Here is a 12874-nt window from a genome sequence, read left to right on the forward strand (position 1 = left end):
TGATGTTTAGAGGGTTTACAGGATGGTTGAACTGGACATTATGGAGTAATGATGTTTACAGGATGGTTGAACTGGACATTATGGAGTAATGATGTTTAGAGGGTTTACAGGATGGTTGAACGGGACATTATGGAGTAATGATGTTTACAGGATGTTTGAACTGGACATTACGGAGTAATGATGTTTACGGGATGGTTGAACTGGACATTACAGAGTAATGATGTTTACAGGATGGTTGAACTGGACATTATGGAGTAATGATGTTTACAGGATGGTTGAACTGGACATTATGGAGTAATGATGTTTACAGGGTGGTTGAACTGGACCTTACGGAGTAATGATGTTTATAGGATGGTTGAACTGGACCTTACGGAGTAATTACATTTACATTTAAGTCATTTAGCAGACGCTCTTATCCAGAGCGACTTACAAATTGGTGCGTTCACCTTAAGACATCCAGTGGAACAGCCACTTTACAATAGTGCATCTAAATCTTTTAAGGGGGGTGAGAAGGATTACTTTATCCTATCCTAGGTATTCCTGAAAGAGGTGGGGTTTCAGGTGTCTCCGGAAGGTGGTGATTGACTCCGCTGTCCTGGCGTCGTGAGGGAGTTTGTTCCACCATTGGGGGGCCAGAGCAGCGAACAGTTTTGACTGGGCTGCGCGGGAACTGTACTTCCTCAGTGGTAGGGAGGCGAGCAGGCCAGAGGTGGATGAACGCAGTGCCCTTGTTTGGGTGTAGGGCCTGATCAGAGCCTGGAGGTACTGAGGTGCCGTTCCCCTCACAGCTCCGTAGGCAAGCACCATGGTCTTGTAGCGGATGCGAGCTTCAACTGGAAGCCAGTGGAGAGAGCGGAGGAGCGGGGTGACGTGAGAGAACTTGGGAAGGTTGAACACCAGACGGGCTGCGGCGTTCTGGATGAGTTGTAGGGGTTTAATGGCACAGGCAGGGAGCCCAGCCAACAGCGAGTTGCAGTAATCCAGACGGGAGATGACAAGTGCCTGGATTAGGACCTGCGCCGCTTCCTGTGTGAGGCAGGGTCGTACTCTGCGGATGTTGTAGAGCATGAACCTACAAGAACGGGCCACCGCCTTGATGTTTGTTGAGAACGACAGGGTGTTGTCCAGGATCACGCCAAGGTTCTTAGCGCTCTGGGAGGAGGACACAATGGAGTTGTCAACCGTGATGGCGAGATCATGGAATGGGCAGTCCTTCCCGGGAGGAAGAGCAGCTCCGTCTTGCCGAGGTTCAGCTTGAGGTGGTGATCCGTCATCCACACTGATATGTCTGCCAGACATGCAGAGATGCGATTCGCCACCTGGTCATCAGAAGGGGAAAGGAGAAGATTAATTGTGTGTCGTCTGCATAGCAATGATAGGGAGACCATGTGAGGTTATGACAGAGCCAAGTGACTTGGTGTATAGCGAGAATAGGAGAGGGCCTAGAACAGAGCCCTGGGGACGCCAGTGGTGAGAGCGCGTGGTGAGGAGACAGATTCTCGCCACGCCACCTGGTAGGAGCGACCTGTCAGGTAGGACGCAATCCAAGCGTGGGCCGCGCCGGAGATGCCCAACTCGGAGAGGGTGGAGAGGAGGATCTGATGGTTCACAGTATCGAAGGCAGCCGATAGGTCTAGAAGGATGAGAGCAGAGGAGAGAGAGTTAGCTTTAGCAGTGCGGAGGGCCTCCGTGATACAGAGAAGAGCAGTCACAGTTGAATGACTAGTCTTGAAACCTGACTGATTTGGATCAAGAAGGTCATTCTGAGAGAGATAGCGGGAGAGCTGGCCAAGGACGGCACGTTCGAGAGTTTTGGAGAGAAAAGAAAGAAGGGATACTGGTCTGTAGTTGTTGACATCGGAGGGATCGAGTGTAGGTTTTTTCAGAAGGGGTGCAACTCTCGCTCTCTTGAAGACGGAAGGGACGTAGCCAGCGGTCAGGGATGAGTTGATGAGCGAGGTGAGGTAAGGGAGAAGGTCTCCGGAAATGGTCTGGAGAAGAGAGGAGGGAATAGGGTCAAGCGGGCAGGTTGTTGGGCGGCCGGCCGTCACAAGACGCGAGATTTCATCTGGAGAGAGAGGGGAGAAAGAGGTCAGAGCACAGGGTAGGGCAGTGTGAGCAGAACCATCGGTGTCGTTTGACTTAGCAAACGAGGATCGGATGTCGTCAACCTTCTTTTCAAAATGGTTGACGAAGTCATCTGCAGAGAGGGAGGAGGGGGGGGAGGGGGAGGAGGATTCAGGAGGGAGGAGAAGGTGGCAAAGAGCTTCCTAGGGTTAGAGGCAGATGCTTGGAATTTAGAGTGGTAGAAAGTGGCTTTAGCAGCAGAGACAGAAGAGGAAAATGTAGAGAGGAGGGAGTGAAAGGATGCCAGGTCCGCAGGGAGGCGAGTTTTCCCCCCATTTCCGCTCGGCTGCCCGGAGCCCTGTTCTGTGAGCTCGCAATGAGTCGTCGAGTCACGGAGCAGGAGGGGAGGACCGAGCCGGCCTGGAGGATAGGGGACATAGAGAATCAAGGGATGCAGAAAGGGAGGAGAGGAGGGTTGAGGAGGCAGAATCAGGAGATAGGTTGGAGAAGGTTTGAGCAGAGGGAAGAGATGATAGGATGGAAGAGGAGAGAGTAGCGGGGGAGAGAGAGCTAAGGTTGGGACGGCGCGATACCATCCGAGTAGGGCCAGTGTGGGAAGTGTTGGATGAGAGCGAGAGGGAAAAGGATACAAGGTAGTGGTCGGAGACTTGGAGGGGAGTTGCAATGAGGTTAGTGGAAGAACAGCATCTAGTAAAGATGAGGTCGAGCGTATTTCCTGCCTTGTGAGTAGGGGGAAGGTGAGAGGGTGAGGTCAAAAGAGGAGAGGAGTGGAAAGAAGGAGGCAGAGAGGAATGAGTCAAAGGTAGACGTGGGGAGGTTAAAGTCGCCCAGAACTGTGAGAGGTGAGCCGTCCTCAGGAAAGGAGCTTATCAAGGCATCAAGCTCATTGATGAACTCTCCGAGGGAACCTGGAGGGCGATAAATGATAAGGATGTTAAGCTTGAAAGGGCTGGTAACTGTGACAGCATGGAATTCAAAGGAGGCGATAGACAGATGGGTAAGGGGAGAAAGAGAGAATGACCACTTGGGAGAGATGAGGATCCCGGTGCCACCACCCCGCTGACCAGAAGCTCTCGGGGTGTGCGAGAACACGTGGGCAGACGAAGAGAGAGCAGTAGGAGTAGCAGTGTTGTCTGTGGTGATCCATGTTTCCGTCAGTGCCAAGAAGTCGAGGGACTGGAGGGAGGCATAGGCTGAGATTAACTCTGCCTTGTTGGCCGCAGATCGGCAGTTCCAGAGGCTACCGGAGACCTGGAACTCCACGTGGGTCGTGCGCGCTGGGACCACCAGATTAGAGTGGCCGCGGCCACGCGGTGTGGAGCGTTTGTATGGTCTGTGCAGAGAGGAGAGAACAGGGATAGACAGACACATAGTTGACAGGCTACAGAAGAGGCTACGCTAATGCAAAGGAGATTGGAATGACAAGTGGACTACACGTCTCGAATGTTCAGAAAGTTAAGCTTACGTAGCAGGAATCTTATTGACTAAAATAATTCAAATGATACAGTACTGCTGAAGTAGGCTAGCTGGCAGTGGCTGCGTTGTTGTTGTTCTATCTCTCTATAGTGCTGTTTCTTGTATTATGGTCTCTTGTTTCTTTAGAGGTTTCACTTTGTTGTCCTTTTTCTTTTCCTTTTTCTTCTGTCCTTATTTTGTCTTCCTTTCTTCTGTTAACTAGATATTTTTTGTTGTTATTATTTGTAAGCTAGCTAGCTTCTTCCAGGAGAGTCCCTAGCAACTGCTTAGCAACAAGTAAACAATTCAGCTAGCAATTCAGCTAGCTAAGATAACTGTACAATTTTATGAAAAATAGTTACTTCTTCAAAAGCCTGTCTTTTTGGTTTGTTCCTTGTTTTGTCTTCTATTGAGTCTGGCAGTTTTCTCTTGATTTTTTCGATGTACTTCACTCTAAAAAACCATTTAAATCTCAATATATACAGGAGCTCATTTTTCAGCAGCTGCTCAATTTAGAACTCCGGAACACAATAGTAATGAGTAATGATGTTTATAGGATGGTTGAACTGGACATTACGGAGTAATGATGTTTACAGGATGGTTGAACTGGACATTATGGAGTAATGATGTTTAGAGGATGGTTGAACTGGACCTTACGGAGTAATGATGTTTACAGGATGGTTGAACTGGACATTACAGAGTAATGATGTTTATAGGATGGTTGAACGGGACATTATGGAGTAATGATGTTTACAGGATGGTTGAACTGGAAATTATGGAGTAATGATGTTTACGGGATGGTTGAACTGGACATTACAGAGTAATGATGTTTACGGGATGGTTGAACTGGATATTATGGAGTAATGATGTTTACAGGATGGTTGAAGTGGACATTATGGAGTAATGATGTTTAGAGGATGGTTGAACTGGACATTATGGGAGTCAGAGAGAAGGGAGATGCTCCCACATCGTACTGTAGTGTTTGTGTTTAGCAGCTCCCACATTGTACTGTAGTGTTTCATAGTCAGTGTTTGTATTTAGCAGCTCCCACATTGTACTGTAGTGTTTCATAGTCAGTGTTTGTATTTAGCAGCTCCCACATCATACTGTAGTGTTTGTATTTAGCAGCTCCCACATCATACTGTAGTGTTTGTATTTAGCAGCTCCCACATCATACTGTAGTGTTTGTATTTAGCAGCTCCCACATCATACTGTAGTGTTTGTATTTAGCAGCTCCCACATCATACTGTAGTGTTTGTATTTAGCAGCTCCCACATCATACTGTAGTGTTTCATAGTCAGTGTTTGTGTTTAGCAGCTCCCACATCGTACTGTAGTGTTTGTGTTTAGCAGCTCCCACATAGTACTGTAGTGTTTGTGTTCAGCAGCTCCCACATCGTACTGTAGTGTTTGTGTTTGTGTTCAGCAGCTCCCACATCGTACTGTAGTGTTTGTGTTTAGCAGCTCCCACATCATACTGTAATGTTTGTGCTTGTGTTTAGCAGCTCCCACATCGTACTGTAGTGTTTGTATTTAGCAGCTCCCACATCATACTGTAGTGTTTGTATTTAGCAGCTCCCACATCATACTGTAGTGTTTGTGTTTGTGTTCAGCAGCTCCCACATCGTACTGTAGTGTTTGTGTTTAGCAGCTCCCACATCGTACTGTAGTGTTTGTGTTTAGCAGCTCCCACATCGTACTGTAGTGTTTGTGTTTGTAGTAGGTAAAATATTAATATACAGGGCATTTGGAAAGTATTCAGAACCCTTGACTTTTTCCACATTTTGTTATGTTACAGTCTTATTTTAAAATTGATTAAATCGTTTTTTTCCCTCATCAATCTACACACAAAACCCCATAATGACAAAGCAAAAACAGGTTTGTAGAATATTTTTACAAATGTATTTAAAAAAATCTGAAATATCATAAGTATTCAGACCCTTTACTCAGTACTTTGTTTAAGCACCTTTGGCAGCGATTACAGCCTCGAGTCTTCTTGGGTATGACGCTACAAGCTTGGCACACCTGTATTTGGGAAGTTTCTCCCATTTTCCTCTGCAGATCCTCTCAAGCTCTGTCAGGTTGGATGGGGAGCGTCGCTGCAAAGCTATTTTCATGTCTCTCCAGAGATGTTCGATCGGGTTCATCTCCTGAGCACTCTGGAGTAGGTTTTCATCAAGGACCTCTCTGTACTTTGCTCTGTTCATATTTCCCTCGATCCTGACTAGTCTCCCAGTCCCGGCCGCTGATGAACATCCCCACAGCATGATGCTGCCACCACGATGCTTCACCATAGGGATGGTGCCAGGTTTCCTCCGGATGTGACGCTTGGCATTCACGCCAAAGATTTCGATCTTGGTTTCATCAAACCAGAGAATCTTGTTTCTCATGGTCTGAGAGTCCTTTAGGTGCCTTTTGGCAAACTCCAAGCGGGCTGTCTTGTGCCTTTTTGTGAGGAGTGGCTTCTGTCTGGCCACTCAACCATAAAGGCCTGATTGGTGATTGTCCTTCTTCATAAAGGCCTGATTGATGATTGTCCTTCTGGAAGGTTCTCCCATCTCCACAGAGGAACTCTGGGGCTCTGTCAGAGTGACCATCAGGTTCTTGGTCACCTCCCTGACCAAGGCACTCCTCCCCCGTTTGCTCAGTTTGGCCGGGCGGCCAGCTCTAGCAAGCGTCTTGGTGGTTCCAAACTTCTTCCATTTAAGAATGATGGAGGCCTCTGTTCTTGGGGACCTTCAATACTGCAGACATTTTTAGTACCCTTCCCCAGATCTGTGCCTCGACACAATCTTGTTTCGGAGCTCTACGTACAATTCCTTCGACCTCTTGGCTTGGTTTTTGCTCTGACGTGCACTGTCAACTATGGGACCTTATATAGACAGTTGTGTGCCTATCCAAATCATGTCCAATCAATTAAATTTACCAGCGGTGGACTCCAATCAAGTTGTAGTATCAGACCTCAGGATAAGACCCAGATGCAGACAGTTCGAAATAACAAAAGTGTATTACAACAACGGGGGCAGGCCAACGACAGGTCAAGGGCAGGCAGAGGTCAGTAATCCAGAGCAGAGTCTGAAAGGTACAGAACGGCAGGCAGGATCAGGGTCTGGGTCAGGTAGAGGTCAGTAATCCAGGACCGTATCACAAGGTGCAGAACGGCAGGCAGGCTCAGGGTCAGGGCAGGCAGAACGGTCAAAACCGGGGAAACTATAAAACAGGGACTATAGAGAAAAACAGGAGTATGGGAAAACGCTGGCAGGCTTAACGAGACAAGATGAACTGGCAACAGACAAACAGAGACCACAGGTATAAATACACAGGGGATAATGAGGAAAATGGGCAACACCTGTAGGGGGGTGGAGACAAGCACAAGACAGGTTAAACAGATCAGGGTGTGACATGTAGAGACATCTAAAGGATGATCAATGGAAACAGGATGGACCTGAGCTCAATTTTGAGTCTCATAGAAAAGGGTCTGAATACTTATGTAAATAAGGTATTTCTGCTTTTTAATTTGAATACATTTGCTAAAATTTCTGAAAAACTGTTATCGCTTTGTCATAATGGGGTATTGTGTGTAGATTGATGAGGAACAACATTATTTAATCGATGTTAGAATAAGGCTGTAATGTAAAAACAACATGTGGGATAATGGAAGGGGTTTGAATACATTCTGAATGCATTGTTTGTCTCTGTGTGCATTAGAGATAATACAAATATGTCTCTGTGTGCATTAGAGATAATACAAATATGTCTCTGTGTGCATTAGAGATAATACAAATATGTCTCTGTGTGCATTAGAGATAATACAAATATGTCTCTGTGTGCATTAGAGATAATACAAATATGTCTCTGTGTGCATTAGAGATAATACAAATATGTCTCTGTGTGCATTAGAGATAATACAAATATGTCTCTGTGTGTAGTATATAGAATATAAATATATGTCTCTGTGTGTAGTATATAGAATACAAATATATGTCTCTGTGTGTAGTATATAGAATATAAATATATGTCTCTGTGTGTAGTCATCATTTTGTCATAATGATGGTAGTCGATTAGATCAGTATCAGCAATGTACTCTCTGCATGACATACTGTAACAGGAAACACTCTTTCCCTTTCCTGCCTGTAGCCTAGTCCCCTGACCAGACTTCCTGAAAAGTTGAGAGGATGTGTGTGTGTGTGTGTGAAGAGTGCGAGGGAATACTCTTCCAAGCAAAAACAAATACCACTTCCTACTCTAGAATGTTGCACATAGAAATGTAACTTTCATCTCTCTCTCTCATCTCTCTCTTCCAGAATGGGCCTTTGTGGGCTCTGTAGCCCTGGGTATTATCCTGTTCATCTTGCTGTTTGGTGTATGTTGGTGCCAGTGCTGTCCTCACTCCTGCTGCTGTTATGTGTCCTGTTGGTGCTGCCCTGAGACCTGCTGCTGCCCACGACACTGTAAGTCCTGCTGCTTCCACTGGAGATCATACCACGTTAGATCAACTGTTGTAGTAAACTAATATTGTAGAATACTACAGTTATTGTAGCATATCATACTGTATGTCACTCATTCTACCAATCCACTACCACCTTTTTAGTGGATACAATTTCTACTACTGTAGAATTCCCAGAGCACCTGTGGAGTGTGGAATACCTGAAGTATTACCTGTGTAGTCTGGAATACCTGAAGTATTACCTGTGGAGTCTGGAATACCTGAAGTATTACCTGTGGAGTCTGGAATACCTGAAGTGATGAATGTTCCTCCTCTAGTATTACCTGTGGAGTCTGGAATACCTGAAGTATTACCTGTGGAGTCTGGAATACCTGAAGTGATGAATGTTCCACCTCCAGTATTACCTGTGGAGTCTGGAATACCTGAAGTGATGAATGTTCCACCTCCAGTATTACCTGTGGAGTCTGGAATACCTGAAGTGATGAATGTTCCTCCTCCAGTATTACCTGTGGAGTCTGGAATACCTGAAGTGATGCATGTTCCACCTCCAGTATTACCTGTGGAGTCTGGAATACCTGAAGTGATGAATGTTCCTCCTCCAGTATTACCTGTGGAGACTGGAATACCTGAAGTATTACCTGTGGAGTCTGGAATACCTGAAGTGATGAATGTTCCATCTCCAGTATTACCTGTGGAGTCTGGAATACCTGAAGTATTACCTGTGGAGTCTGGAATACCTGAAGTGATGAATGTTCCATCTCCAGTATTACCTGTGGAGTCTGGAATACCTGAAGTATTACCTGTGGAGTCTGGAATACCTGAAGTGATGAATGTTCCACCTCCAGTATTACCTGTGGAGTCTGGAATACCTGAAGTGATGAATGTTCCACCTCCAGTATTACCTGTGGAGTCTGGAATACCTGAAGTGATGAATGTTCCTCCTCCAGTATTACCTGTGGAGTCTCCAGTATTACCTGTGGAGTCTGGAATACCTGAAGTGATGCATGTTCCACCTCCAGTATTACCTGTGGAGTCTGGAATAACTGAAGTGATGAATGTTCCTCCTCCAGTATTACCTGTGGAGTCTGGAATACCTGAAGTGATGAATGTTCCACCTCCAGTATTACCTGTGGAGTCTGGAATACCTGAAGTGATGAATGTTCCTCCTCCAGTATTACCTGTGGAGTCTGGAATACCTGAAGTGATGAATGTTCCACCTCCAGTATTACCTGCGGAGTCTGGAATACCTAAAGTGATGAATGTTCCTCCTCCAGTATTACCTGTGGAGTCTGGAATACCTGAAGTATTACCTGTGGAGTCTGGAATACCTGAAGTGATGAATGTTCCTCCTCCAGTATTACCTGTGGAGTCTGGAATACCTGAAGTGATTAATGTTCCATCTCCAGTATTACCTGTGGAGTCTGGAATACCTGAAGTGATGAATGTTCCTCCTCCAGTCTGGAATACCTGAAGTGATTAATGTTCCATCTCCAGTATTACCTGTGGAGTCTGGAATACCTGAAGTGATGAATGTTCCTCCTCCAGTATTACCTGTGGAGTCTGGAATACCTGAAGTGATGAATGTTCCTCCTCCAGTATTACCTGTGGAGTCTGGAATACCTGAAGTGATTAATATTCCATCTCCAGTATTACCTGTGGAGTCTGGAATACCTGAAGTGATGAATGTTCCTCCTCCAGTATTACCTGTGGAGTCTGGAATACCTGAAGTGATGAATGTTCCTCTCCAGTACTTTCTGTGTCTTCTATCTCTCTGTTCTCTCTCTATGTAGTGTACGAGGCAGGAAAGGGGTTGAGGAGCAGGGCCTCGTCCCCCCAGATCGCTGTCTATCCACCCTACTACGTACCTGGGGTCCCGGCCATGGTCCCCATCGCTCCCCCCTCCCTGGTGGACACCACGATGATGTCCGCTCCCCCCTCTGTGTCAGAGAACAGTGCAGCTGGAGGTGGGTACTGGGTCTGGTGTTGTCTATTGATGTTCTGATGTTTTAAACGTTAACAAACTGCCTTTTCATTTTTAACTTAATTTAAAGCAGCAATATAAGAAACATACTGATATAGTTGAACAGCCATTTCTTCACCTTGTTGAACGTGTGTGGAAAGCTCATACAGAGTCCCAACAGTTTGTCGTAGTGAGGCCTGTCTCTCCTCTCCTGCCTGACAAGTGTTTGTTGTCTCATATACGTCTCAGTGCGGCCTGTGTACCGGCTGCAGTCTACTCTGGATCAGTCCTCTCTGGGTCAGGACTCTCTGAAGGTGTTGCAGCACGTAGAGAAACAGCTGGCTCTTTTCCACCCGGCCAAGTCCCAGAGCCACGACTGTAAGCCCGACAGACAGACAGACAGCAGACTCTATACACCCTATACTCTACTCCGTCTGAAATCCACTTCTGCATGTGTCATGACTGTAAGACAGACAGACAGACAGACAGACAGACAGACAGACAGACAGACAGACAGACAGACAGACAGACAGACAGACAGACAGACAGACAGACAGACAGACAGACAGACAGACAGACAGACAGACAGACAGACAGACAGACAGACAGACAGACAGACAGACAGACAGACAGACAGACAGACAGACAGACAGACAGACAGACAGACAGACAGACAGACAGACAGACAGACAGACACTCTATACACCCTATACTCTACTCCGTCTGAAATCCACTTCTGCATGTGTCATGACTGTAAGCCCTACAGACAGACAGATAGTTACCCTACCCTGTGTAGACTCAGCAGGACTTATAATCTACTACACTCTGACATCCTCTGTGAAATCAAATCCACTCTGAAATCAACCTGACTCATGGCTGTAAGCCCTACAGACAGACAACCCCTGTGTTGGACAGTGTCAACATGCTTTTTATACTCTAGCTATAATCTGCATGAAATCCATTCTGAAATAACCTCTGCCTACACACTACTCTCTGAAATCCATTCTGAAATAACCTCTGCCTACACACTACTCTCTGAAATCCATTCTGAAATAACCTCTGCCAACACACTACTCTCTGAAATCCTGGCTTCAACAGTGCTCCTCTTCTCCTGCAACTGCACAAGCATTTCGCTACACCCGCAATAACATCTGCTAAATATGTGACCAATAAAATGTGTTTGATTTGAAATCATAAAGACAACACACCTGATTCATCCTACTTCATAAAGACAACACACCTGATTCATCCTACTTCATAAAGACAACACACCTGATTCTTCCTACTTCATAAAGACAACACACCTGATTCATCCTACTTCATAAAGACAACACACCTGATTCATCCTACTTCATAAAGACAACACACCTGATTCATCCTACTTCATAAAGACAACACACCTGATTCATCCTACTTCATAAAGACAACACACCTGATTCCTCCTACTTCATAAAGACAACACACCTGATTCATCCTACTTCATAAAGACAACACACCTGATTCATCCTACTTCATAAAGACAACACACCTGATTCCTCCTACTTCATAAAGACAACACACCTGATTCCTCCTACTTCATAAAGACAACACACCTGATTCATCCTACTTCATAAAGACAACACACCTGATTCATCCTACTTCTTAAAGACAACACGCCTGATTCTTCCTACTTCATAAAGACAACACACCTGATTCATCCTACTTCATAAAGACAACACACCTGATTCATCCTACTTCATAAAGACAACACACCTGATTCCTCCTACTTCATAAAGACAACACACCTGATTCCTCCTACTTCATAAAGACAACACACCTGATTCCTCCTACTTCATAAAGACAACACACCTGATTCATCCTACTTCATAAAGACAACACACCTGATTCATCCTACTTCATAAAGACAACACACCTGATTCCTCCTACTTCATAAAGACAACACACCTGATTCCTCCTACTTCATAAAGACAACACACCTGATTCATCCTACTTCATAAAGACAACACACCTGATTCATCCTACTTCATAAAGACAACACACCTGATTCCTCCTACTTCATAAAGACAACACACCTGATTCCTCCTACTTCATAAAGACAACACACCTGATTCATCCTACTTCATAAAGACAACACACCTGATTCTTCCTACTTCATAAAGACAACACACCTGATTCTTCCTACTTCATAAAGACAACACACCTGATTCCTCCTACTTCATAAAGACAACACACCTGATTCCTCCTACTTCATAAAGACAACACACCTGATTCTTCCTACTTCTTAAAGACAACACGCCTGATTCTTCCTACTTCATAAAGACAACACACCTGATTCTTCCTACTTTATAAAGACAACACACCTGATTCCTCCTACTTCCTAAAGACAACACACCTGATTCATCCTACTTCATAAAGACAACACACCTGATTCCTCCTACTTCATAAAGACAACACACCTGATTCTTCCTACTTCATAAAGACAACACACCTGATTCATCCTACTTCATAAAGACAACACACCTGATTCATCCTACTTCATAAAGACAACACACCTGATTCATCCTACTTCATAAAGACAACACACCTGATTCATCCTACTTCCTAAAGACAACACACCTGATTCATCCTACTTCATAAAGACAACACACCTGATTCATCCTACTTCATAAAGACAACACACCTGATTCATCCTACTTCCTAAAGACAACACACCTGATTCTTCCTACTTCATAAAGACAACCCAGCTGATTCTTCCTCATTTTGTTGAGCCAGTCTCACGCTATCCGTACATCACCACCTTGTTGATCCTCATCTAATGATAAATTCCTCCAATTCCTCCAATCCTCATCAACTGCTGGTAGATTGTTTTCTTTCTCCGATTGGATGTGTTGGCCTTGTGTGTCAAAGACAGTCTGTAAAAGAAGA

The 12874-nt window shown here is 45.2% G+C and overlaps 1 protein-coding gene across 1 annotated transcript in view; it reads left to right on the forward strand.

Annotated features, from left to right (window-relative positions):
• Nucleotides 1-12874, forward strand: part of LOC115120104 (immunoglobulin-like domain-containing receptor 2) — a 50951-nt gene that overhangs the window by 31820 nt on the left and 6257 nt on the right. The window contains exons 7-9 of the mRNA XM_065020558.1: nucleotides 7847-7993; nucleotides 9780-9953; nucleotides 10199-10327. Of these exons, the coding sequence (XP_064876630.1) occupies nucleotides 7847-7993; nucleotides 9780-9953; nucleotides 10199-10327 (450 nt within the window). The remainder of the gene's footprint in view (nucleotides 1-7846; nucleotides 7994-9779; nucleotides 9954-10198; nucleotides 10328-12874) is intronic.

Source organism: Oncorhynchus nerka, linkage group LG2 (assembly GCF_034236695.1).
Source record: "Oncorhynchus nerka isolate Pitt River linkage group LG2, Oner_Uvic_2.0, whole genome shotgun sequence".
Classification (NCBI taxonomy): domain Eukaryota; kingdom Metazoa; phylum Chordata; class Actinopteri; order Salmoniformes; family Salmonidae; genus Oncorhynchus; species Oncorhynchus nerka.